This window comes from Martes martes (genome assembly GCF_963455335.1).
Source record: "Martes martes genome assembly, chromosome: 17".
Classification (NCBI taxonomy): Eukaryota; Metazoa; Chordata; class Mammalia; order Carnivora; family Mustelidae; genus Martes; species Martes martes.
The window spans coordinates 12,927,264-12,951,076 of NC_137905.1; the positions used below are offsets into that span (position 1 = coordinate 12,927,264).

Sequence of the window (23,813 nt, forward strand, 5' to 3'; positions counted from 1 at the left end):
ATCATCAGGTATTGCACATAGTCCTTTTATTCTCTGCAGCACAAAGGACCCCTCCCTGCGGACCCAGACCCTCAGGCCCGCAAAGAACTCTATCTACAGACACGAGCAGGACAGTGATAAATAACAATCCTGGGGTAGTGGTTTCAGACGGATGGTGCTGGTGTGTAGGGCTCAGGGCAGAAATGTAACGTGGGCCAGGAGTCACAGGCCAGCTCCCAGGTGAGTGAGTTCCAGTTACTGCTGGGTTAGGCGCAGACAGGGCTGTTTAAAGGTCCCAAGATCCCAGTGTCCTCGTGGCAGATGGAGAGCTGGCTGGACGGATCCATCGGGTGAAGGAAGGATGCCTCCCAGTGGAAGCTCCCCCCTCCCCTCAGTTCTTCACATCTCCCAGGCGGAGCTGGGCAAAGGAAGCGGCCAGCTCCAGCGCCTCCTGCAGGCAGCCCACGTTCTTGCCTGTGGCCTGAGCTGACACATCTTTGCCACCACCCTTGCCGTCCATCAGGCCTGACACCTGCTGCACCCACTCACTGGCTTTCAGGCCCCGGTTGGCTGCATTCTGGAAAACACAAAGAAGTGGGAGTGAGGACAGAAGACGAGACTGAGGAAGACATGGAGAGGGGAGAAAATGAAAAAGGATGGGGGAACCCCTGAGCCCGACTCCTGCCCTTCCGGGTGCGGCTGCCAGGGCTGAGACGGATCCTACAGCTGGTGCCCCAGCCCAGGTGAGGCACACGGAATTGCCAGACCAGGTATCAGCACAGTGGAACGTGTTCCCCAAGGAGATGGCCTGAGGGTAGGGGTGCTGGAGGAGGTGACAAACAGGGCCAGGAGGATGGCTGTTTCTAACTGGTGGCACATGCACTGAAGGGTCTTGGCAAACAACTGTGAGAAGAACCAAGCTTCCAACACCATGCCCTGCCGGCACAGGGCTGCAGGGTATTCTGACCTGGGGGACTTGACACAGGCACGTGATCTTGCCAGCTTCATTGTCCACTGTGAAGAGCATGGCAGAGGTCTGAGGGGAATGTGTCTTGAAGAGCTTCAAGGCTTCATTCAGGGCCTGTGGGAAAACCTGCTGTCAGGCCAGGCCTAGGGACGGGGAGTCAAGCTGTCCACTGTACAGTGAGTCTGCAGAGCCCAGTTCTCAGAGCATCCCGTGCCCCTCCCTTCTTAGAGCAGACGCTGGTCCCAGGAGACTGTATGAGGAGGAGAACCCAAGCACAAGGCTCTGCCCACACTCCAGCTCTGAGGTTCGCCTTCCATCATGAGGAGCTAGAGCTCTCCAGTCACCAGATCTCTCCATGGCTCAACCTAACCTCAATCCCAGAAAGTGGGCCCTCAGGCCACCATTCCATGCAGAGCCACAAAGCTCACAATTCAGCCACCAGAGAGGGCTGATCCCCCGAGAGTAGACAAGTACTGGACAGGCACAGAGCAGCACGGGACGTCCCAGCCCCTTGCCTTGGCCGAGGCGCCACTCTCCATCTCCAAGATGACAAGGGGCTGGTTGGGGTTGCTGTCAATGAGCTGCTTTGTCTTCTCCAACACCTGCAAGGAAATCCACAGGAGAGGCCTCAGGTCAAAGGCCCAGACAGCTGTCCACACAGTCTCCACCTGGGTCCTCCAGGCTCCCTTCCACCCACCAGCACGGCAGGACTCACTCGCTTCTGAACATCAGCTTTGCTGGCCCGGTCTAGGTCATCCATGATCTTCTTCAGGGATTTGAGATTCTCCCGGAATTCATCCTTCTGCCACTGGGGGACGACTGCAGTGGCCAGGGCCTGGAGCCAGAACCACGATACCAGTCAAGACCACAAGGAGCTAAGATGTGAGACCTAAGACCAGCCCACCCTTCTGGCTCTGAACACCAAAGTCTTCCCTGACTCGTATCCAGGAGGAAAGAAAAAACAAAAAGGTATCAACTAGCCTAGAGACCAGTCACTCTATGAGCAACTACTGGTGCCCTACCAAGTAGGGTGAGTGGGAAAGGGGCAGACACAGAGAGCTGGTCCCCACCAGGCAGTGAATACAGACTGTGACAGGCTCACAGGAAGCCTCCACATAACAGACATGAAGCAGCCTGGGAACAGTGGGCACCCCTTCTCCCAACTCCCTCAACACTGGTGCCCCCTCGTGCTGAGAATGGGCCCTGCTGTCGGCAGCAGGGCAGCTGGCGGATTCCGGGGGTCCACAGGCCAGGATCCACAGAGCCCCCTGTGCAAGGCTGCCGGACAACAGAAGTCAGTTCAAAGGGCCACTGCACTGAGAACCAGGACTTGAGGCTTCTGCAGGGAGCGTCCGATGCATGCAGCCCTCAGAAAGGCCCGAGGGAAGCAGCCCGTACCTCACCAAGGTCAGCGATCTCCCTCTGCACGTCCTTATTTGGCGCAGTCTGAGCCTTCACTTTGGCCTCCATGACCGAGAGAGAGTTCTTGAAGCTCTCTGCTTTCCTGAGGGCCTGGAGAGGGGCAGAGTTGTAAATCTTCGTGCGGTAACCTTCAGCTTCACTCTACCTGTAAACTGCAGGCGCACTGACTGCAGGCTACGGAGCGACACGCCCCCAACATGGCAGAAGCTTCTCTTTCTCTAGGGACCAAGTGCTGGCAGCCTCACGCCCCAGGAGGGGCGCCCTCCTCACGCACCTGACTAGCACAAAGACTGTACCACCTCAGGCTCAGGGAGAACTCCCGAGTCAGGAGCCCTTCTCACCCCAACACAAGAATCGATCCTCAAGCCTCAGCACACCTCGGGCCCCAGCTACAGTCCCCACCCCTGGGGCAACCATCCTCATGCACTGTGCGTCTCAAACTAGGCATGTACCCCTGGGGAGATATGAGTGAGTGCTGGGGCACCAGAAGCTACAGCCAAATTATGGCTTACCCTCCTAGAGACCAACAGATGATGGAACAAACAGCAGAATTTATGTATATATATATATATATTTTTTTTTTAAAGATTTTATTTATTTGTCAGAGAGAGCGAGCAAGCGAGCACAGGCAGACAGAGTGGCAGAGGGAGAAGCAGGCTTCCTGCAGAGCAAGGAGCCTGATGTGGGACTCGATCCCAGGACGCTGGGATCATGACCTGAGCCGAAGGCAGCTGCTCAACCAACTGAGCCACCCAGGTGTCCCTATGTATATTTTTAAAGGTTAAAGCCAGCACAGTTAGGCAGTTCTGCACGGTGGTGGCTCTCTTTTGCCACGTGGGGGTCACTGGAGGACAGTTCGGGCGTAGCACTGTACTTCCAATTCTGAGCACAGCAGCTATGGAACCGTCTACACTATAGACTCACAGACTGCACGATTCCTGCCTTGTTCCCATAAGCCACAAACCAGCTGCCACACTTACCTTCTGGGCTTCGGCCCCCGTGACAGCAACGATCCTCCGAATGCCCTTGGCAATAGCTTCTTCACTCACAATCACAAAAGAGCCCGCGTGACTTGAATTCCGCAGGTGCCTGAATGGAACAACACAAAGTCCACAGTGACCAGAGAGACCACGCACCCTGGTCCTTAGCCGGGAGCCCTTGGGAGACCTCATGAGGGCCTGAGGTCTCTAAGGTCCTGGGGAAGCTCCCTCAACAGGACAAGGGGAAGAGGCCCTTCACGTGGACTTCAGGGGAGGACTCAGGCCAGGAAGCCCAGCAAGTCAGAGAAAGCCCAGCTGGGGCTGAAAACACACAGGCACTGAGCAAGACACCACCCTTCTGAGCTTCAGTGTTCTCGGGTATAAAATGCGGAGAATTCTCCCGCCCAGGACTACTGTGAAACTCAAATGAAATCAAACAAAAGTGCTTTGTAATCCTTAATGCCCAACACAATGTTCCTGCTGGCAGACTCTGTGTTCATTCTATTTCTGGTCCCCTTTGGAATAGAAACTATATTCTTCTGTCCCTGCCACTAGCTGAGAATATCCAAGGATTACCTTTAAAATCTCACCACAATCCTGTAAACAGGTTTTATTCCCCAGGAGCTCAGAGAATCCTAAAGTTCTTGGGCACGCTGTCTACAAGTATATGTCTGAGAACTTTGTTTTAGCCTTAGAAAAATAAGAGTGGGTCTAGCCTATTACTCACATCCTCCAAGGACAGCACCACATTAACAAAGAGCGAGTCCATCCACTGTTCCCCGATGTACTCACGTTCCCCCACAGAACTCAACAGAAGTGAGTGAGCCCGCAGGGCCAGAGGGGTCATCCAGCAACTCGGACACGGGAACCCCAATGGAGACGACTCGCACAGGGTCAGGGTAGGTTTCATCAAACACAGCCCGAAGGCCCTGGATGGCTTTAGCTGCGGCCAGGGGACAATCCTGGGTGTAGACAGGCTGCCACGGAAAGAAAACAGAACAAAGCTGGGAAAAGATCTCTGGAGGTGCAGTATGAAGCAGCAGGGAAAGCACTGTCTTACAGGCAGGACTCTGGTTTCTAATCCTGGCTCTCATCATGTGCCCTGAGCCTCCTGGAATAAGGCACCCAGGTATAAAGTCAAGGAGCTCAAAATAGGAATTTCCAATTACTTTGCTAAACTGTGAACTGAATCTTCTTTTTTTTTTCGTGGACCAGATCTTATACAGACGTGCTGCATGTGAGACAGAACCAGAAGAGCTCTGGACGGGGAGGAGCAAAAGACCTCCCTCTGCCCCCTCCCTAGAGGCCCTAAGGTCCCTCCACAGGATACCACCACAGCCCCTCCACCCCACGCAGCTGAGAATTGCTGCTTCGAACAAATCTGTGTGCTCGGCAGGATGTGGTCCCATGAGGAAGAGCATCAGGACTGCAGAGAGGGCTCCACGGAGAAAGACACCGGTGCAGGAAGGAGCAGGGCTCACGGCCCGAGAGCTGACGCACAGTCCAACCTACCTTGGCTGCCTCAATCATCTGGTTGGCTATCTCTTCGGCCTCCTTGATCTGCTGGGTGGACATGGCTCCCTTGGCAGTGAAGTCAAACCGAAGGCGGTCGGGAGCAACCAGGGAGCCTTTCTGGTCCGCTTCCCCGAGCACAGAGCGCAGGGCAAAGTTCAGGATGTGCGTGGCCGTGTGGTTGCTCATGATGGGCCTCCGTCGGGGCTGTGGAGGGCAGGGGCAGCTGGTGGAGAGGTCTGTCAGTCATCCTGCAATCCCTGCTCTCTCCCTCCCAACAGCTAGAATTCTTAGTTGGACACGTGGCTGCCCGGACTAAGGGCTACGTTTCTCAGTTTCCCTTGCAGCGAACTGTGGCCATATGACTACATTCCGGTCAGTGTGTTGTGAGAAGATGTGATACACACCCTTAAAGGGAAGGAACACACCCTCCCCTTCCTCTTTCCCACTACCTAGAGTAAGAAGTAAGAGTTGGCCAATTATGGCCTGTGGGCCAAAATCCAGCCTTTTGTCCATTTTTATAAATGGGTTTATTGGAACACAGCCAGACCCACGTTTATACATTATCTACGCTGCTTTTATGCTACAGCACCAGAGGTGTATGGTCGTGACTGAGATGGTATAGCTCACAAAACCGAAAATATTGACTATCTAGAACTTTGTTTAAAAAAAAAAAAAAAAAAAAGTTTGCCAACTCCTGGCCTAGAAATGGATCCAGTGGCTACCTTCCTGGACTGTGAAACGAAGGGCAACACCGCAGGAATAAGGATAGAAAAACAAGCAAGGAAAGGCTGGGCCCTATGACTTTGTGGGGCAGAGTATCTGTATCATCTTGGACTTGGAGATGAGAAACACACTTCTACCTTGTTTTAAGTGACTGTTAATTTGGAGCTCAGTCACATGAACAGAACCTATTTCCTAATTAATACAGGATCCCAGGCTCCTGAAGAAGTATCTGCAGTTAATCTGGAGAAAGACCATCCATGAAACAAGTCTATAAATTTCAACTAAAGTCACTGTCATCTGGGGCACATGGCTGGCTCTGTTGGAGGAGGCTGGTTCATCTTGATCTCGGGGTTATGAGTTTGAGCCACACACTGGGTATAGATTATTGAAAATAAATTAATTAAAATAGAATAAGATAAAATCACAGTCCTCTGACTTAAGAACATATCCATTTAGTAACTCACAGCTGGATCCATCACAAAATGTTCTCTTGCATCAGACTTAGAATCATCTCACGAATTCACTTAGGAGTGACAATCATGACTGGACCGATTTAGAGCCAAAGGAGATGAATTCTTTTCATAATGTATATTGAGTCACTATGACATACCCTTGAAATACCTTAGAATTTTATGTCAACTATACCTCGATAAAGCGGAGATTTAAATTACAAAAATAAAAATAAAAGGGAGAGGATTACTAACCAGGTCCAATGCCAAGCAGCATAATGTAACTCACCTCATCAATAAACAGCCGGACCTGGTCCCCGACTCTCAGGCTGCCATAGATGGTCCCTATGTGCAGCACATACCCTCCTCGCACCTGAGCGTTCTTCACTGTGAATTCTGTTTTCTAAGAGGAGTCCAGGAGAAGAATAATATGTAAATAAACCCCAATACATATATATATATGATATCCTCTCTCTATATCTACATATTACACATTCTCTAAGCTCCTCCTTCCTAGTGTGTGTATATATATACCGTTATACATACATTATACCATTAATACCATTATTGTATACATACATATGCACCATTATCCACTGAAAATTAATCAAAAGGAAACACACAGAAGTGGAGCCCAGTGGCTAGAAGGGGAAGCTAGAACAGGAGCAGTAATAATTTCAGAAAGAATTTGTCAATTACCGAACCAAGTGGAATCCTCGACAGGAAAGATACACATTGCATCTCCTAGGAGAAATCAACTACCCCTGCAACTCAGCCAATGAGAAACCACCATCACCCCAAGCTTGTGATTTTCTCCATTGAACTTTCCTTTAAAACACCCCCCCAACTTCCTCCTCCTCCTCCTCCATAAAATGTCAGTTTCCCTCCTTCCTTTGCTGGACTTGCCTGTGATTTTGCCATAGCTTGCATGTCCCAAATTGCAATTCTCTGCTATTTTCCAATAAACTCACTTTTCCTGGTAAAATACCGGTTTCATTTTTACAGTTGAACGGTACCTGTATTTACCGTTAAAGATACAGACCACTTTATGTGTGTACAAATATTTGCGTGTATATACACAGAAACAGATGTTCCCTTAAGGAGCATGCCAGAGAATGTAAAGCCATAAGGAAACTGAAGCCCATGAGACAAGGTAAGTCCTCCAAGATCACAGAGTCAGCAGTGGCAGAGCTAGAGGCTGAGGCCTCTGCAAGGGGGTCTGCCCTCCAGAGAGCTACCTTTTATTCGCAAGGAAAGCCTGGAGGAATCTAGGATCAACCAATGCAGCAGGGATCCTGCTAAGAGGGACCTAACTGCAGTGGAATCAGTGGTACAAGAGGCAGCTCCCTTGGCCTCAGAAACATTGACAATGGACCACACCCAAAGATCACTTGTGTCTGCTCCCCAAGGCCAGGAGTGTGAGAAGCCAGAAAAGCTACCCCAGCCCAGGCGCAGCCCTCTACTGGATGCCCCCATCCCTGGCGAACAAGGATGAACTGTTGGCTCACATCTTCACTGTTGTCCTCAACCTTCACCAGGTAGCCTTCATCATAGATCTGCCCGCCTTGCTCGGCATAGAAACAGGTCTTGTCCAGCACCACTCCACACTCCTGGCCCGTGCACACTTCTTCCACGAACATCTTGTCCCTGCGCAGAGCCATCACTGTAGCCACCGCGCTCTCAAATGCTGGACAAAAGGGGAAAAGAGGGTCAGGGACCTCACTCACACATTCCTGGCTGTCTTTGCTGGATTCTATTTCTCAAACTCTCCTTATGTCCTAACTGTCTGATTTTATTTTACAATCAAGACCATTAGACTCCCCAGAAGGGCTTAACAGCCAGGAACGTAACACTCAGTAGAGTGACCACCTGTCAGTTTGCTTCAGATCGAGGGGTTTTCCAGGGGAGACTTTCACATCACTGGGACAGTTCTGATCACTCTACCTCTGAGCTGTTGAACAGGAACCTAGTGAATCTAAGAAGTATTTAGGAGAAATAATAAATTCCCTACTCCCAAGTTCAAGTCACAAAGAATGTATTCATTTTGTGGGCTTGCTTGGATAGATTTAGGGATCTCTGCTGATGTAAAAAACCATAAACACCGGGGCGCCTGGGTGGCTCAGTGGGTTAAAGCCTCTGCCTTCGGCTCGGGTCATGGTCCCAGGGTCCTGGGATCGAGCCCCGCATCGGGCTCTCTGCTCAGCAGGGAGCCTGTTTCCTCCTCTCTCTCTGCCTGCCTCTCTGCCTACCTGTGATCTCTCTCTGTCAAATAAATAAATAAAATCTTTAAAAAAACAAAAACAAAAACCATAAACACATATTTCCTGTTTCTTTGATTCTTAACTTCAGAATGCCTCTATTCTATCCTATTCTCTTTACTTATTTATTTAAATTAAGTAATCTCAGGGCATATGGGTGGCTCAGTCGGTGAAGCGTCTGCCTTCAGCTCTGCTCATGATCCCAGGGTCCTGGGATCGAGCCCCACATTGGCCCCCTGCTCAGCGGGGAGTCTGCCTCTCGCCCTCCTTCCCGCTCGTGCTCTCTCACTATCTGTCTCTCTCAACTAAATACATAAAATACTTTTTCAAAATAAAAAAATAAATTAGGTAATCTCTGTACCCACTGTGGGGCTTGAACTCATGACCCCAAGATCAAGAGTCACATGATCTACCAACTGAGCCAGCCAGGCGCCCCTAGAATGCCGCTATCCTGATGCAAAATTCAGCAGCCACTGAAGATTGTATCAATGCCAACTTCCTGGTTTCCTGAAAGGTGTTACAATTAGGAGAAACTGGGTAAAGAGTACGAGGGCTGTCCCTGTAAATTTTTTTCACAACTTCCTATGAATCTGTAACTCTTCCAAAATAAAGGATTAGAAAATTAGTAGCCATGGGTCTCTAGTATAAAATTACAGAGCACGACCCTGCAGGACTACAGGAGAGGCTCTGCTAAATAGCCTAGGTTCCTAATCTTGAGACCTGGCCAAGGTACGCACAGTAACACAGGAACGCACCATAGCTCCCACTGGAGTCCGAATGGTAATTATACTTTGGGGAATCATCTGTTGCTTCCAGACCCTTCTCCCGGAGCTCTTCAATAGCATAGATGTCCAGCATAATGAGGTCTTCCCCTCCAGCTCCCTTGCCCTGTGATTTCAGCTGCCAGTAAGAGAAATAAACAGAAGTTACCCCAATGTGGGAACAAGAATTCTGAAGGACCCCAGACTGCTAAAGTAAGCTCAACAGAAAGCTCTAGAACAGTTTTTTAGTCTCAGCACTACCAACATTTGGGGCCAGGTAATTCTTTGTTTTAGGGGGCTGTCCACGGTAGGATGTTGAGCAGCACCCTTGACCTCTACCCACTTGATGCCGACAGCATCCCACACTCAGCTGCGAAAACCAAAAAATGTCTTCATATATTATTGCCAAATATCCCCTGGGGCCAAAATGCCCCTGCGAGTCACCCACTGGTCTTGGTAAAAATGGAATTCCGAAGACTTTAATGGAGGGAAACTCCTATGCTTTGCAGCCAAGTTCTGCCTTGTTTAGTGTTGGGTTTTCAGCTCACCCCCTAAATTCTTTACCTGAGCCAGTTTCCTCTCCTCTTCAAATCCATCCATATCCACCACCAGGCCCTTCTCTTCAGCAATCAGTCCTGTGAGATCCACTGGAAACCCATAGGTGTCATAGAGGAGCCAAGCAGTGTCCCCTGCATGGCACAAAGGAACTGTGTAAGAATGACATGGAAGTCCCCTCCTTTGCCATCCCAAGCCCTTCTCAAAGGAAGCTGGCAGTGACAGAAGCAACTGGAGACAAGGCTAGTTAGTATTGATTCTCTGCACTTGTCAGAAAACCCAACAAATATTTCAGATTGACCTGGAGGAAGTACAAGAGGTCTCCCGGAAAAGTTTTGTTTCTTAATCAGAACACAAGTGTGCCCTTTGTGGAAATTCATCAGGCTTTCCCCTTGTGCATTATACTACAATAAGAAATTTAAAATTTTTTTTAAATTTTCCAGTCTAGTTTAAAAAAAAAAAAAAAGAAAGAAAAAAAGCCAAGTTGCAGAACAGTACATACCGTATGTTCCATTGTTGCTAGAAAACACACACACACGCCCCTACATACATATGTATGCAAACAGAGAAAAGTCCTGAGTAGTTATACAACAAACTCTTAAGAACTGTTACCTCTGAGAAATGAGGTAATAGGAGGAGAGAGAATCTTCATTTTTTACTTCCGTGTTATTTAAATACTTTGCCACATTAACATATTACATTTATAATTTTACTATAAACTCCATTTTATACCAAAAGCAGTATATCCAAGCTATCCTTAGCCCTTGGAGACAGGGGACTCCACTGTCAATTGTGAAAAAGGGCCTGCCTCTTTTGGAAAGATGAACCTGGATGAAGAAAGGAACAAACTGGTCCTTACCAGGAATGGTTTTACAGTCTCCCAGGCTCTGAATTTTCCTGTCCAAGATGCGGCGCCCTCTGCTGAGAGTCTTAAGAAACTGCACTTCTTCTTCATTTATGATGTCCTTCACCATATCTGGGTCCTTCTTCAGCTCAGGAAATGCATCTCCCTGGCAAAGGGGAAACAGAGACGTGGACTCGTTGAAGACAGGAACCATTCCATGAACGCCTTAAAAACTCTCACTAACAGTATGCTAACTCCCACCCCAGCCCTCTAAGCTATGTGGATTAGCAGAACAGAGGTAAGCAGGGAGATACACCTACCAACGACTGGACGACAACATCTACTAACGTGGCAAAGAACCCCCTGCTGGCATTGAGTTTCTCATGGGAATATCGGACAGCCCGGCGGAGAATCCGTCTCAACACATACCTGAAACAGGCAGAAGACCACCTCCTCCAGACAACCTTCCAAGCATTTTTTAATGGGGTTTTTGGAATTCTACCCAAAGCAACATGACCAGCATTTTGACTCTTCCAGAGACGTTCTTTTATCTAAGTCCTTTTTTCGTGAGCCCCTGAGGACATTCATTCCAGCAGAAAACTCAGGAATATACCCAACAAATATGTCTTTCTACCACATTCTGCTGACCCAGAAATGGGGTCAAGTGCAGCCCAGACGGCTGATGACTCAAATCTCAGGACCTGCCTATCAGTAAGAAAGTTGCCTGGGGCTAATCAATATGGACCCCATCCCACCCTTCCAATATCCTACCAGACAACCTAAAATACAACCTCTATCTTATCTTGTACTTAGCAACAAAGATTTAATAAGAGTGGCAACTCTGTAACACAAGCTGAAACTTTCTTAATCCCTAAAAAATACAAGGATCCCTCCAACTACCTAAATGACAAAGAAAACAAGCATAAGGAATGGCTTTGAGTTCCATGGAGAGTCATCAAACTCACAGTGGCAGTCCTAACCCTGCCCCATGTGTAACAGACTTACCCCCGCCCCGTGTTGTCAGGTCGGCCACCATCAGCCAGTGCCACGGTGATGGTCCGGGCATGGTCAGCCAGCACCCGATAGGCCATATCGATCCCATCAGCATCATCAGCACCAACTTTCCCCGAGTATGGCCGGGCACCTGTGCCCTACAGATAAAAACCAGGAGGTGGCTCGTTAGGAAGCACCCTTCTGGCACCGCCTTGCCCTAGAAGATTCCAAGAGAACTGATTGGGCATAAGGGAAAGGATGACCCTCTTCCCAGATCTTTTAATACTAAGAAAAGGGACAGAAAGAGCCTCCAGCCAGATCCCTGCACTCAACAAACCACAGTACCTTATGCTTAGAGCCTCTTAAGTTATTAACAATTCAGTTAACAGATGGTCACAGGTACCCTTAGCTGGCAAAGACATGATTATTTTACCTTTGACAGTACTGCTGACAGTACAACCTAGAAACCTCCAGAGACATCTGCATGTTTGCAAAAGGACCTGTACCTTCTGAATGGCTTCGAAGTAAGGAACAAAAAGGTCAGTGTCGTAGTTGGACATCTTATTCTGCAGTACGGACACCAGTCGCTCCAGGCCCATCCCTGTGTCAATGCTTTTCTTAGGAAGAGGTTTCAAAATGCCATCGCTTTCCCTGCATGATCCAGAGAAAGATAAGTTGAAACAAGGACTCTAGGTGCCACCTCTCCCCGCTGGTTAAAACTCTGTTATGTAGCACAGATGACAGGCTGTGACTATTTGCCATCTGCCTCTGCCTGATTTGGTGGGAGGAGGGTGGAGAGGAAAAGGGAAGAAGTACTCTGGGGCCTATGAAAGAGTGAGGCACGAGCCTGGGTGGCTCAGTCAATTAAATGTCATGATCCCAAGGTCCTGGGATCGAGCCCCGCATCGGGATCCCTGCTTCATGGGCAGTCTGCTTCCCCCTCCCCTTCTGCGTCTTTCCATCACTTGTGTTTTCTCTCTCTCAAATAAATAAAATCTTTTTTTTTTTTTCCAAAGATTTACTTATTTACTTGACAGATCACAAGCAGGCAGAAAGGCAGGCAGAGAGAGAGAGGAGGAAGCAGGCTCCCCGCTGAGCAGAGAGCCCGATGCGAGGCTTGATCCCAGGACCCTGGGATCACAACCTGAGCCGAAGGCAGAGGCTTCAACCCACTAAGCCACCCAGGTGCCCCAAATAAATAAAATCTTTAAAGAATAAAAAATAAAGGGTGAAGAAAGTCTCAAGGAAATGAGCTTTTAAAACTGCAGTCCAGGGATGCCTGGGTGGCTCAGTTGGTTAAGCCGCTGCCTTCGGCTCAGGTCAGGATCCCAGGGTTCTGGGATCAAATCCCACATCGGGCTCCTTGCTCAGCGGGAGCCAGCTTCTCTCTCTGCCTCTGCCTGCCACTCTGCCTGTGTTCTCCCTCTCTTTCTCTCTCTATGACAAATAAATAAAATATTTTAAAAAACAAACAAATAAATAAAACTGCAGTCCACAGGGGCACCGGGGTGGCTCTGTTGGTTAAGCATCCAACTCTTGGTTTCGGCTTAGGTCACCATCTCTCAGTTGTGGGATCAAGCCCCAAATCAGGCTCTGCACTCAGCTCGGGTCTATTTCAGATTCTCTCTCCCTCTCTCTCTCTCCCACTCTGTCTTCCTCTCTCTCTTTGGTCAAATAAATAAAATCTTTAAAAAATCAAAATAAAATAAAATAAAATCATGGTCCAAATTATAGCTAATATGACATTATAGGAATAGTCCTGAAGCAGGTACTATATGAAATAAAACTAATTTATAAAAGATAGGTCCACCAGTGTCTCAGAGATCAGAGGGAAAACCTGAGAAATAAAATCTAAATAATGTCCACAAGATCCCCTGATGTCTTTAGTCTTGCTTTAGCTCTGTTCCACTATCCCCAAAAACAAGGATGAGAAGACAGCCTTGTGCTCTGAGTTCCTCTTTCTCTACTTGGCTTGGGGAAAGGTGCTGCTATTAGCAGGAAGAGTTTAGGACCCCAAGGCCACCTGTTATACTGGATGAACACAAGGTTCCAAATCTCCAGCACATTGGGGTCATCCTGGTTGACGAGGTGTGCGGCATCCCGGCCACCAATCCGGTCATAGTGGATCTCACTGCAGGGACCACATGGGCCCGTGTCACCCATCTCCCAGAAGTTATCCTTCATGTTGCCAGGGAGGATTTTGGTGTCATCCAGCCTGCGGAGAGTAGGAAAGATAAGCCCAGTTACAGCCATTGATAAGGATTCTTTTTTTTTTTAATTAAAGATTTTATTTTTATTATTTATTTGAGAGAATGAGAGAATGAGAGAAAGAGAGCATGAGAGGGAGGAAGGTCAGAGAGAGAAGCAGACTCAGGGAGCCCCATGTGGGACTCAATCCTGAGACTCCAGGATCATGACCTGAGCTGAAGGCAGTCACTTCACCAACTGAGCTATCCAGGTGCCCCCATTGACAAGGATTCTGCCCAGACTTGTATCCACTATTAAACATTATTAAAGGAGATCCTTATGCATTCCTATTCAAGAAAAAAAAAAAAGGCACCTTCATTGGCAATGACTAACGCTGGGCCCACACAGCAGGGGCTAAGGAAGCAGAACGGGATTCTTCTCAGGCGTGAATACAACAGAATACAAAATATACATAAAGCTACATTCGTAACGAAACAAAAATGGGCAAAGACAGGGACAGAGGCTAGAAAGAACACATGAAAATGAAAACAGCTATGCTCGTATGACCAGAATTTAAGCAAATACTTACTCTGCAAATGTTCCTTCATTTTAAAAAATGGAAACACCAGAAGCATTAAAACAGCTGCTGAGTATTTCAAGTCACTTTTCTATGCCTCAATTTAGTCAACTTTCTCACCTTAAAATGCATTTAGTCAACTTTCTCACCCTATAATTTAGTAAAATTAAAATTAATTCCAAAATACTGAACTCTCCTGAGAGCTGCTAGGTAAGACAGGCGCTCAGGAAAGACTGTGCACACCGGATAAACAGGGTCCAGATACACACAAGCCAAGCAAAACAGGATTCCCACTCAAGTATCTAAGGTTCACGTGTTAAAGTTACTGGCCAAAATGTCCAAGTACATGTAGATGACAGAAACTAAGCAAGGAGGGGTTTCAGACCAAGTACCAGGGGAAGCTGGACTGGAGTAATATTACTGGAGTCAAAGTAATTAATTCATAAATGAATGAATGAAACAGCAAAACCGCTAAGTGTGGTAAAAAGCCATATCTTTTCTAAGAGTTAAAGTAAAAAGAGTAAAGAAAATGAACAGGGTGCCTGGGTGCCTCAGTCAGTTAAGTGGCTGATTCTTGGTTTCGGCTCAGGTCAGGTCATGATCTCTGGGTCCTGCGAGAGAGCCCAGTGCCTGGCTCCCTGCTCATCATGGAGCCTGCTTGAGATTCTCTCTCTCTGCCCCTCCCCCTACTCACGCTGTGTCGCTCTCTCTCTCAAATAAATAAATCTTAAAAAAAAAAAAAAAAGGCAACAAATGCACCAAAGGTTAATTGTTCCTAGTCACTCCCACCTCCATCTCAAAATGCACAGCCCGAAACAGGACAAGGCAATGCACTCCAAGCCCTAATAGCCCACCGAGGCACCAAGTCAGAAATCACTTCACTCCTCCACACTCAACATGTGAGATGCATTCTTACCCCAAGTTCTGCCAGATCTGTTTGCACTCCAGGTCTGGTTCTAAGCCAGCTGCTTCATCCCCACCAAAGTAAGTAACGTAAAGTCTCTCAACTGGAATGCCAAACTCTTGGGTGAGAAGCTCCAGCGCCATCTTACATGCCAATTCCTACAAAAAAGAACAAAAAGAAAAATGCGGAACGTGGCCAAGCCAAAAATCTATTTAGGCTAAGTAGAAAAGCGCAGACCCGAGGAATGCAAATATAGTAAAGTCTACAACATCTTTACTATCAACCCAGACAGGATCAATTTATACAAGATATCCAAAACATAAACCGGAATCCTCAAATGCTAGGCACTGCATCCTGGAAGGCTTAGATCTCCTCTTTGAGCTTACCTTGAAGTAATCTCCAAAAGACCAGGAGCCCAGCATCTCAAAGAAGGTGTGATGATACACATCCTTGCCCACGTCATCCAGGTCGTTGTGTTTGCCCCCAGCCCGGATGCATTTCTGGGTATTGGCAGCTCTGCTCAGCTTGGCCATGGGGTGAGATGGGTCAATAGTGTTCAGAAAGATGGGTTTGAACTAAAAAAAAAAAAAAAAGGCAACACTTCAGCTTTGAAGGAGGTGTCGAGCTATCAGGTGGTCACGTGGTGGCAGGAAGAGACCACACAGAAACTGTTGTTTGTGATTTATTTAATTAGCCTGGAATACAGACACTTGTGAGGCACATGGCCTGACAGGGCAGCAGCCGAGGCAGCCTGTCTTAGAGCAGCTTCTCCCTGGTCCTTGTTCTCAAACAGTCTCCACTATTGCTAGCAACACCACCTGCACCAGGGAAACGCCTGCTGGATCTGTTTAACAGCCAGAGGCTGATGTGGTGAAACCCACGCTTCCTCAGGAGTCTCTGGTGATCAGGGCTTAGGACATCTTTCTGGAAGAACTCAGTCTAAAAGTGATGGGCTGGAGGCACCTGGCTGGCTCAGCTGGTAGGGCAAGCAACTCTTTGATATAAGGGTCATGAGTTCAAACCCCACACGGGCCACAGAGCTTACTTTAAAAATAATTATTATTATTATTTAAGTTATTATTTTAAAAAAGTGATGTGCAGGCTTAATGGTAAAGGTGTTAAGAAGATAAAAAGCTTAGACCTAGGGGCACCTGGGTGTCTCAGTGGGTTAGGCCTCTGCCTTCAGCTCGGGTCATGATCTCAGGGTCCTGGGATTGAGCCCCACATCGGGTACTCTGCTCAGCGGGGAGCCTGCTTCACCCTCTCTCTCTGCCTGCCTTTCTGCCTACTCATGATATCTCTCTCTCTCTCTCTCTTTTAAATAAATAAATAAATAAATAAAATCTAAAAAAAAAAAAAACACAAAAAACTGAGACCTATTAAGGGAGTAAAATCAGCACAACTTGATGAACGACCGATGTGCAGAAAAGGTATTATTTTGCTCTGAGGATTTATCAAGTTACACTTTGATGTAACATTGTTATGTAAGTTTATTTATTTTCCCACTCACTAGACCTGTCCAATCTGGTAGCCCACCAGTCACCCGTGACTTGTGCAATTAAGTAAAATGAAATTATTAGTAATTAATCAAAATTTTCTAAAAACAAAAATTCTGTTCCTCAGTCACATCAGTTCAGTAATCATGCATGGGGTGCCTGGCCAGCTCAGTTGGTAAGCATGCAACTTCTGATCTCGGGGTTGTAAGTTTGAGTCCCATGCCAGGTGTAGAGATTACTTAAATAAATAAAATAATATAAAAACCTAAAATAAAAAATCATCATACATGGCTGGTGGCTGCCATACTGTATGCCATACATAGCCCAGCCATAGCCATAGAACATTACCATCATTGTCAAAGTTCCATTTGACAGTTCTGAACTAGACCATGAACCCCTTAAAAGCAAAAACCATATTACTTATCTTTGTATATCCAGTACCTAGCATAGTACCTGAAAAAGGGCAGAATGCCTAATAAATACTATTTTTAAATGTTAAAAAAAAAAAAAAAAGCAAAAACCCATCTAGGTATTTCTGATTAAGAAGCAGTAAGAGGCAGTACAGCACCAAACTTAAGCTAAGCAAACGACTGTTGGGGTTCCAATCCATACTCCAGCATTCACCAGCTATGTCAGCTTGGGCAATTTACCTGAGCTGTTAGTGCATCAATACAGAGCAAGGATTAAGAGTCAGCTCACATAAAAGACGTAGAACAATTCCTGGCACATAGTAAGTGCAAAATATATCAGTCTAATAATTACTGTTATTCAGAGAACATTAGGACGCTGGACTTCCGGGGCACCTGGGTGGCTCAGTCATTAAGCGTCTGCCCTCAGCTCAGGTCATGATCTCAGGGTCCTGGGACTGAACCCACATCGGGCTCCCTGCTCAGCAGGAAGACTGCTTCTCCCTCTCCCATTCTCCCTGCTTGTGCCCCTCTCTCGCTGTCTTTCTCTCTGTCAAATAAATCTATAAAATCTCTAAAAAAAACAAAAAAACAAAAAAACACTGGACTCCCATGGTGGTTCTACCAAGTATAGTTGGCACATGTGGGAGAAGACAAAACTCTTGCCTAGGAATGCCAGAGTAAAAGAGAACCTTCCCAGTATTCCAGAAAACCCATCACCTCGCAAGTCCACATAAAATTAGTGCCTCCTGGGGCAATTGAGGGGCTCGTGGGTTAAAGCCTCTACCTTAGGCTCAGGTCATGATCCCAGGGTGGTGAGATAGAGCCCCGCATTGGGCTCTCTGCTCAGCAGGGAGCCTGCTTCCCTCCCCCACCTGTCTGCCTCTCTGCCTACTTGTGATCTCTGTCAAATAAATAAATAAAATCTTAAGAAAAAAAAATTAGTGCCCCCTATTCCAGATGTAGACAAAGGACTCACACATATAATTGAAAACATGTGTATAATTATGGAGTTAATGTTATACATGATAGAAAGTGTTCCCACTGGGCACCTAGGTGGCTCAGCTGGTTAAATGTCGGCCCTTGCCTTGGGTCATGATCCCAGGGTTCTGGGATCCAGTGCTGCATCAGGCTCCCTGCTCAGTGGCAAGTCTGCTTCTCCCTCTCCCTCTGACCCTCCCCTGTGCTCCAGTTCTCACTGGCACACATGCTCTCTCTCCGTCTCTCTAATGAATAAATTAAAAATCTTAAAAAAAAAAAAAACAAACCCAAAGAAAGAAAATGTTCCTATTCCCACTGCCTCTAATTTTCTATGTCAGGAAAGAAAAGAAAATATCAACTTATCAGTTAGTACAGAGTGAGACACATTCTAAGGGCCAGTCGGTCCACGGGGCTAAGGGTTCCAAGAAAAGCACCAAAGGAAAGCCCTGAAGGCATTATGTACCTGAATCCACTTCCAGGCCACAATCAGCCTGATAAACAGTGTTCAATATCACAACAAAGCTTTCAAATTATCTCTTAAAGCTCACCACCCTAAACATAAATCCTACTAATAAAGTTTCATCAGCAGTGGATCCAAATTGGCATTGGTGGCAGTAGCTTCAAGAAAGAGTTTAAAAAAAAAAAAAAAATCACTATGGGCTCCTAGGTGGCTCAGTCTGTTAGGCATCTGACTCTTGATTTTGGCTCAGGTCATGGTCTCAGCATCCTGGGATCAAGCCCCATGTGGGCTCCAAGGTCAGTGGAGAATCTGCTTGAGATTTTCTCTTTCTCTCCCACTACCCCTACCCCTCTCACCAACCCCTACGCATGTGTACACACTCTCTCTCTAAATAAATAAATATTTAAAATTTAAAAAATTAAAATAATATAAAAGGTAAAAAATCAATAAAGTTACATGACTCAGAATGTGAACAAAAGCAAAGCTTTGAAAGAATCCTGACATACTTACTTATTTTATAAAGAAAAAAATAAGGGCAGGGCAGGGGCACCTGGGTGGATCAGTCCATTAAGCATCTGCTAAGGTCATGATACCAGGATTCTGGGACTAAGCCCCATGTCAGGCTCCCTGCTTCTCCCTCTCCTGCTCCCCTTGCTTGTGCACTCTCTCTCAAATAAATAAATAAAATCAGAAAGAAAAGAAAGAGGAAAGGAAAGAAGGAAGGAAGGGAAGGAGGGAGAGAGGGAGGAAGAAGAAAGAAAGAAAAAAAGAAAGAAAGAAAGAAAGAAAACAAAGAAAGTGAAGAAGTGAAGGAGAATCACAGTAGCTGGGTTAACAGGTCTCTTCAGGGCTCAGCAAGATTAATCTAGCCAGTGACTAAGGAAACACAGCTTTTTCCTTAGAAGAAAGTAAAGGCAAAACTTTATTCAGAGCAGGGGCACCTGGCTGGCTCAGTCGATAGGACATGCGACTCCTGAACCACAGGGTCTAAGTTAAAGCCCTATGTTGGGTATAGAGCTTACTTAAAAAAATAAATTAGGGGCACCTGGGTGGCTCAGTCATTAAGTATCTGCCTTTGTTTGGCTCAGGTCATGATCCCGAGGTCCTGGGACCAAGCCCGACAACAGGCTCCCTGCTTGGTGGGAAGCCTGCTTTCCCTCTCCCACTCCCCCTGCTTGCGTTATTGCTCTCTGTGTCTCTCTCTGTCAAATAAATAAATAAAAATCTTAAAAAAAAATTAAAGATATTAAAGAAATAAATAAATAATGTCATATCAAAGAAAGAAAAAGGAAAAACACTTCTTACCTGGTTCATGCCCGCATTGGCAAAGAGCAAAGTGGGATCATCCAATGGGATGGTGGCAGATGAGTGAACATAGGTATGCTCATTTCTCTTGAAGAAATCTATAAATCGCTGCCGGATTTCACTTGCTGTTAGGGTCGAGTCCATCTTGAAAATAACCCTACGGAACTAAGCAGAGGGAAAAAAGAAGGAAAATTAGGGGAACTGAAACTAAGAGATAAGTAGGCATTACACAAGACTCCTTGCTTCTCAAGCCAACTCAAATCAGGACACCGGAAAGCTGTTTGATCCTAAAACCTCTATGTTGTAACATCCAAGGCTAAAATCATTATCAAAGCAAAACTTGCTGCACTAGCAGACAATAGTCCCATGTGTTCTTCCTTCCCATGCCAACCTCACAGGTTCAATACACCAACGCATCAAGTAGAGCAGGAGTGTTTCTTCATGTGTTCATTTATTCCAAAATATGAAGATGTAGAGCGCATCCTCTGTGCCAAGGCCTAGGCCAGGAATTAGGAAACGGGAATAAAAACCTCATGGTTTACAGTCCAGCAGAGAAGCCAACTGGGGATGCTGGGGACGCTTAGAAGACCTGGGTTCCAGTCCTAGCTGTAAAGCCTTAATGGAATTACTTCACTTCACCAACACAAGGAGGGGTCCATATGAGATGAACTCTAAGGCCCCTTCCAGCTCTGTGTTCACCTACATGCCTACAATCGCACATGTCCCATTATCCCTAAAGCCAGGGTCTCTAGGTTTGGCCTGACCACCTTAGGGAGGCTGCTGTCAACAGTAGTGGACCTGGGGATGGGGCCAGTTATACAAGGGACTGTCTGCAAGTAGGACTATACCTGCCTCCACCTAGCCTGAGCGCCCCCAGAACTGGCTGGCAGAACTGGCTGGCAGACTGCTACCTTCCCAGCTATTAGGTTACTAAGGGGTGAGGATGCTGCAGCCACACTGAGGAGGTGGAACTCAGAGCCAGTAAAAGAGAAAGGGGTTCAGAAAGAGAGAGAAGCTAAGAAATGAGACAACTTGACAATTTCAAGGCTCTTTCACACTTACTATGATTTCCCTGAGAGGCCGGCTGGGGAAAAGTGACAGTCCCTGGTGAGCAGGTGCCAATCACCAGCATGGTACTACAGTGCCATCAGCACTGGCTGTCCAGAAAAATGGGAACCATCTAGCTGACATTAGTCCCTAGAATTCGAGACCCAACTCTAACCATAAATAAGTTACCGAGTCCCAAATTTCTTTTCTGGGTTTGTTTGTTTTTTTTTTTTTAAGATTTTATTTATTTTTTGAGAGATGGGAGAAAGAGAGTGCACACGCTCAAGTGCAGGGTTGGGGAGGAGAAGCCAATGTGGGATTTGAGCCCAGAACCCTGGGATCATGACCTGAGCCAAAGGCAGACGCTTAACCCACTGAGCCCAGTTTCCTTTTTGTGTAAAAAAGTAGTATCTAGGGACGCCTGGGTGGCTCAGTGGGTTAAAGCCTCTGCCTTCAGCTCCGGTCATGATGCCAGGGTCCTGGGACAGAGCCCCACATCAGGCTCTCTGCTCAGCGGGGAGCCTGCTTCCATTTCTCTCTCTCTCTGCCTGCCTCTCTGCCTACTTGTGATCTCTGTCTGTCAAATAAATAAATAAAATCTTTAAAAAAAAAAAAAAAGTAGTATTTACTCCACCTACTCCCGGCTGTTGTGAGACAAAACCCATCCGAAACTTGGAAGCAACTTGTAAACTGGAAAGGCCTAAAGGAACACGGGTGCTATTACTTCAAGTCACTTAGTGCAAAGTTGTTTTTTCCCTTCTTCTAAGAAGATAAAGATGCACATAGTGATTCATGGTTAACCACAATTTCAAATGATTAATTCACAATTAAATCAACTACTTACTGAAACGAAAGCCCTATGGGCAAAAAGACGTTGAAACACTGGCTGAAGAGCCCCAGAGCGGACTAAAACTCCCACAGTTAAGGACTTTAATGCCCATGCAAAGGACTCAAGGCTAGGGTTTTTAGAAACTTTGCCACACCCCATCCCTCATCGTGGCTCTCAATCAGTCTTAGCAGTGACAAAAATTAACGTACAGTGCCAATTCTGACTGAGCAACATCAGAGCAGTTTCAAAACATTCACTGCTCTTCCTCTAAACAGGCTGAGGTAAATAAGCTGCATCCCAAAAGACTTGTAGACTTCCCATTTTGCTTACTCATTCAACATATATAAACGCATACTGTGCGAGGAACCAAGAAGAATGAGTCTACGCCCTCAACAGGGAGACAGTCATACAGAAAGAACTGCAAAATGATGCAAGGATCCGATATATTCACAATATGCCATATAGAGGCAGGACTCTTAAAAGCCACGTCACCATCACAAATTCATTTATTCAATATATACTGGAAGGCTGTATAGTATTTATATCCACTGAAAAGTGGGAGAAAGGGCGGTCCTCAGATTCTACTTCCCAGCAGAGGCTGTAAAGGTTGGAGTACCTTAAATCACACTGGCCTTTGGGTTTAAGGCTCCAGTCCTAGGACCTTTCAATGTCCTCTTCATTTGCCAAGTAAGTTGTCTACACTACCCCACTCTTTTCCATTTCCTAGTTAACTCCTCAACTTTGATATATCAATTCCAAAGACACTCATTTAAGGAAGCCTTCTCTTTCTTAACCAGATTCTCCCTACTTTCCCTCCCTGGTAGCTTCAGGTGTCTTCCTTTAAAACTTCTACACCCACTGGACTGCTTCTTCAACGTCCATCTCCCCCATCACGCTGTAAGTTCCACCCGCGTGAGAATCATGACTGATTTTTGCTCACCATACGGGAATAGCCTCAACATCTAGTCCAATGATTGCGAAGTAAATATTTCAGGATTAGGTATGATCCTTTAATAGCAAACTGTTAGCGAACTGGAAGCACACCGGGAAACGCACTCTCTTTTAAAGTAATAGCAGAACATGATGGGGCACACACAGTGTCTCTAGATAAACCTGAACAAGTACCGCCTAGTTTTAAGAATTTAGGAAATGGCTCACAGGGGAATTCCATCCATCTAGCCCACCCTCGCACACACACACCCCCCCCACACACAGAACCTCCTTGCCCGCCCCGAGGGGTTAAAACCGGAGGAGATAAAACCTCAGCTTTGGGCAGGTAGTCAATGGCAACCGTGATCCTCCCAAGGTCTTGGTCCTCCGCAAGGCCACCCGAGGCCACTCCGGCCGCGGCGCCCCAGGGGTCTGAAGATGCCGCTCCCCTGCGGCGGTGTAGCCGGGCGGCTGGCTCAGCCCCAAGCCCACCGCAGGCCCTGGTTCCAGAGGCCTCGTGGGGCCTGGCCCCAGAGACCCGCTGGGGGGGTTGCGCTTTCAGGCCCACGACCTAGCAGCTCTAGCGACACCGCAAATCTCTCCGAGGCCCGTCTACTTCTCCCGAGGGTCGCCTTCCCCAACTCCTCCATAAGGACCCCCCACCCAGAGACCGAGGTTACCTGTTCCCGCAGACGCGCAGCGGCACTGGCCGCGAGCCACGACAGACCGCAGCCCTCACAACCCTGCCCAGTCAGAGCGCCCCGATGGAAAGTGCACCGCCCAGCCTTATCTTTACGAAGTATAATTGGTCAGTCTAGATGCCAATCAACCTGAGCACGAATCAGCTTACTAGCTGGTTCCAGAAAGGCGGCTCTATGTCGGCTGATGCAATGGCCGGGAATAGAAGGGCGGGGATACGTCACGTGACCAGGTAGGCTGCGGGCTTCTGGAGGTCGACATTTTGGTTTGCAAAGTCCTAACACTTGACCTGGTTAATAACGGTAACCGGCGACGTGTGTTTGTTAAAGGTCATAGCTCTTGGTGTACAGTTCTGTTCCTTGTGGAAATATGTTACTTTCGTATATAAAAGTGCATTCTATACATAAGGACGGTCAAGCTCAAAAGCCAGTTTAAAAGAAAAAAAAAAAACCCACTTGAACTAGTTTCCCAGTTCACCCCAACTCATTAATCATTATCCCACCTAACGTTTGTTGAACATGTAGTATGCAGCCGGCACTGATGTA

The 23,813-nt window shown here is 47.1% G+C and overlaps 1 protein-coding gene across 2 annotated transcripts; it reads right to left on the reverse strand.

Annotated features, from left to right (window-relative positions):
* Window positions 1-4: 4 nt before the first annotated feature.
* On the reverse strand, window positions 5-23,316 carry AARS1 (alanyl-tRNA synthetase 1). 2 transcript variants are annotated; one of them, XM_080828134.1, is made up of 21 exons: window positions 23,250-23,316; window positions 19,764-19,928; window positions 15,501-15,689; window positions 15,127-15,272; window positions 13,470-13,661; window positions 11,953-12,097; window positions 11,459-11,604; window positions 10,774-10,882; window positions 10,469-10,619; window positions 9,619-9,743; window positions 9,049-9,193; window positions 7,544-7,722; window positions 6,325-6,438; window positions 4,861-5,067; window positions 4,141-4,325; window positions 3,349-3,457; window positions 2,345-2,458; window positions 1,662-1,781; window positions 1,462-1,548; window positions 947-1,060; window positions 5-556 (listed from the first exon to the last, which is right to left on the reverse strand). In XM_080828134.1, exons 2-21 carry the CDS (start codon window positions 19,905-19,907, stop codon window positions 371-373), a joined length of 2,907 nt encoding a protein of 968 aa, XP_080684260.1. In that variant the 5' UTR covers window positions 19,908-19,928; window positions 23,250-23,316; the 3' UTR covers window positions 5-370. The 2 variants fall into 2 exon arrangements, with proteins under 2 accessions (XP_080684260.1, XP_080684261.1); XM_080828135.1 differs by lacking the exon at window positions 23,250-23,316 and adding an exon at window positions 22,901-23,228.
* Window positions 23,317-23,813: the final 497 nt, after the last annotated feature.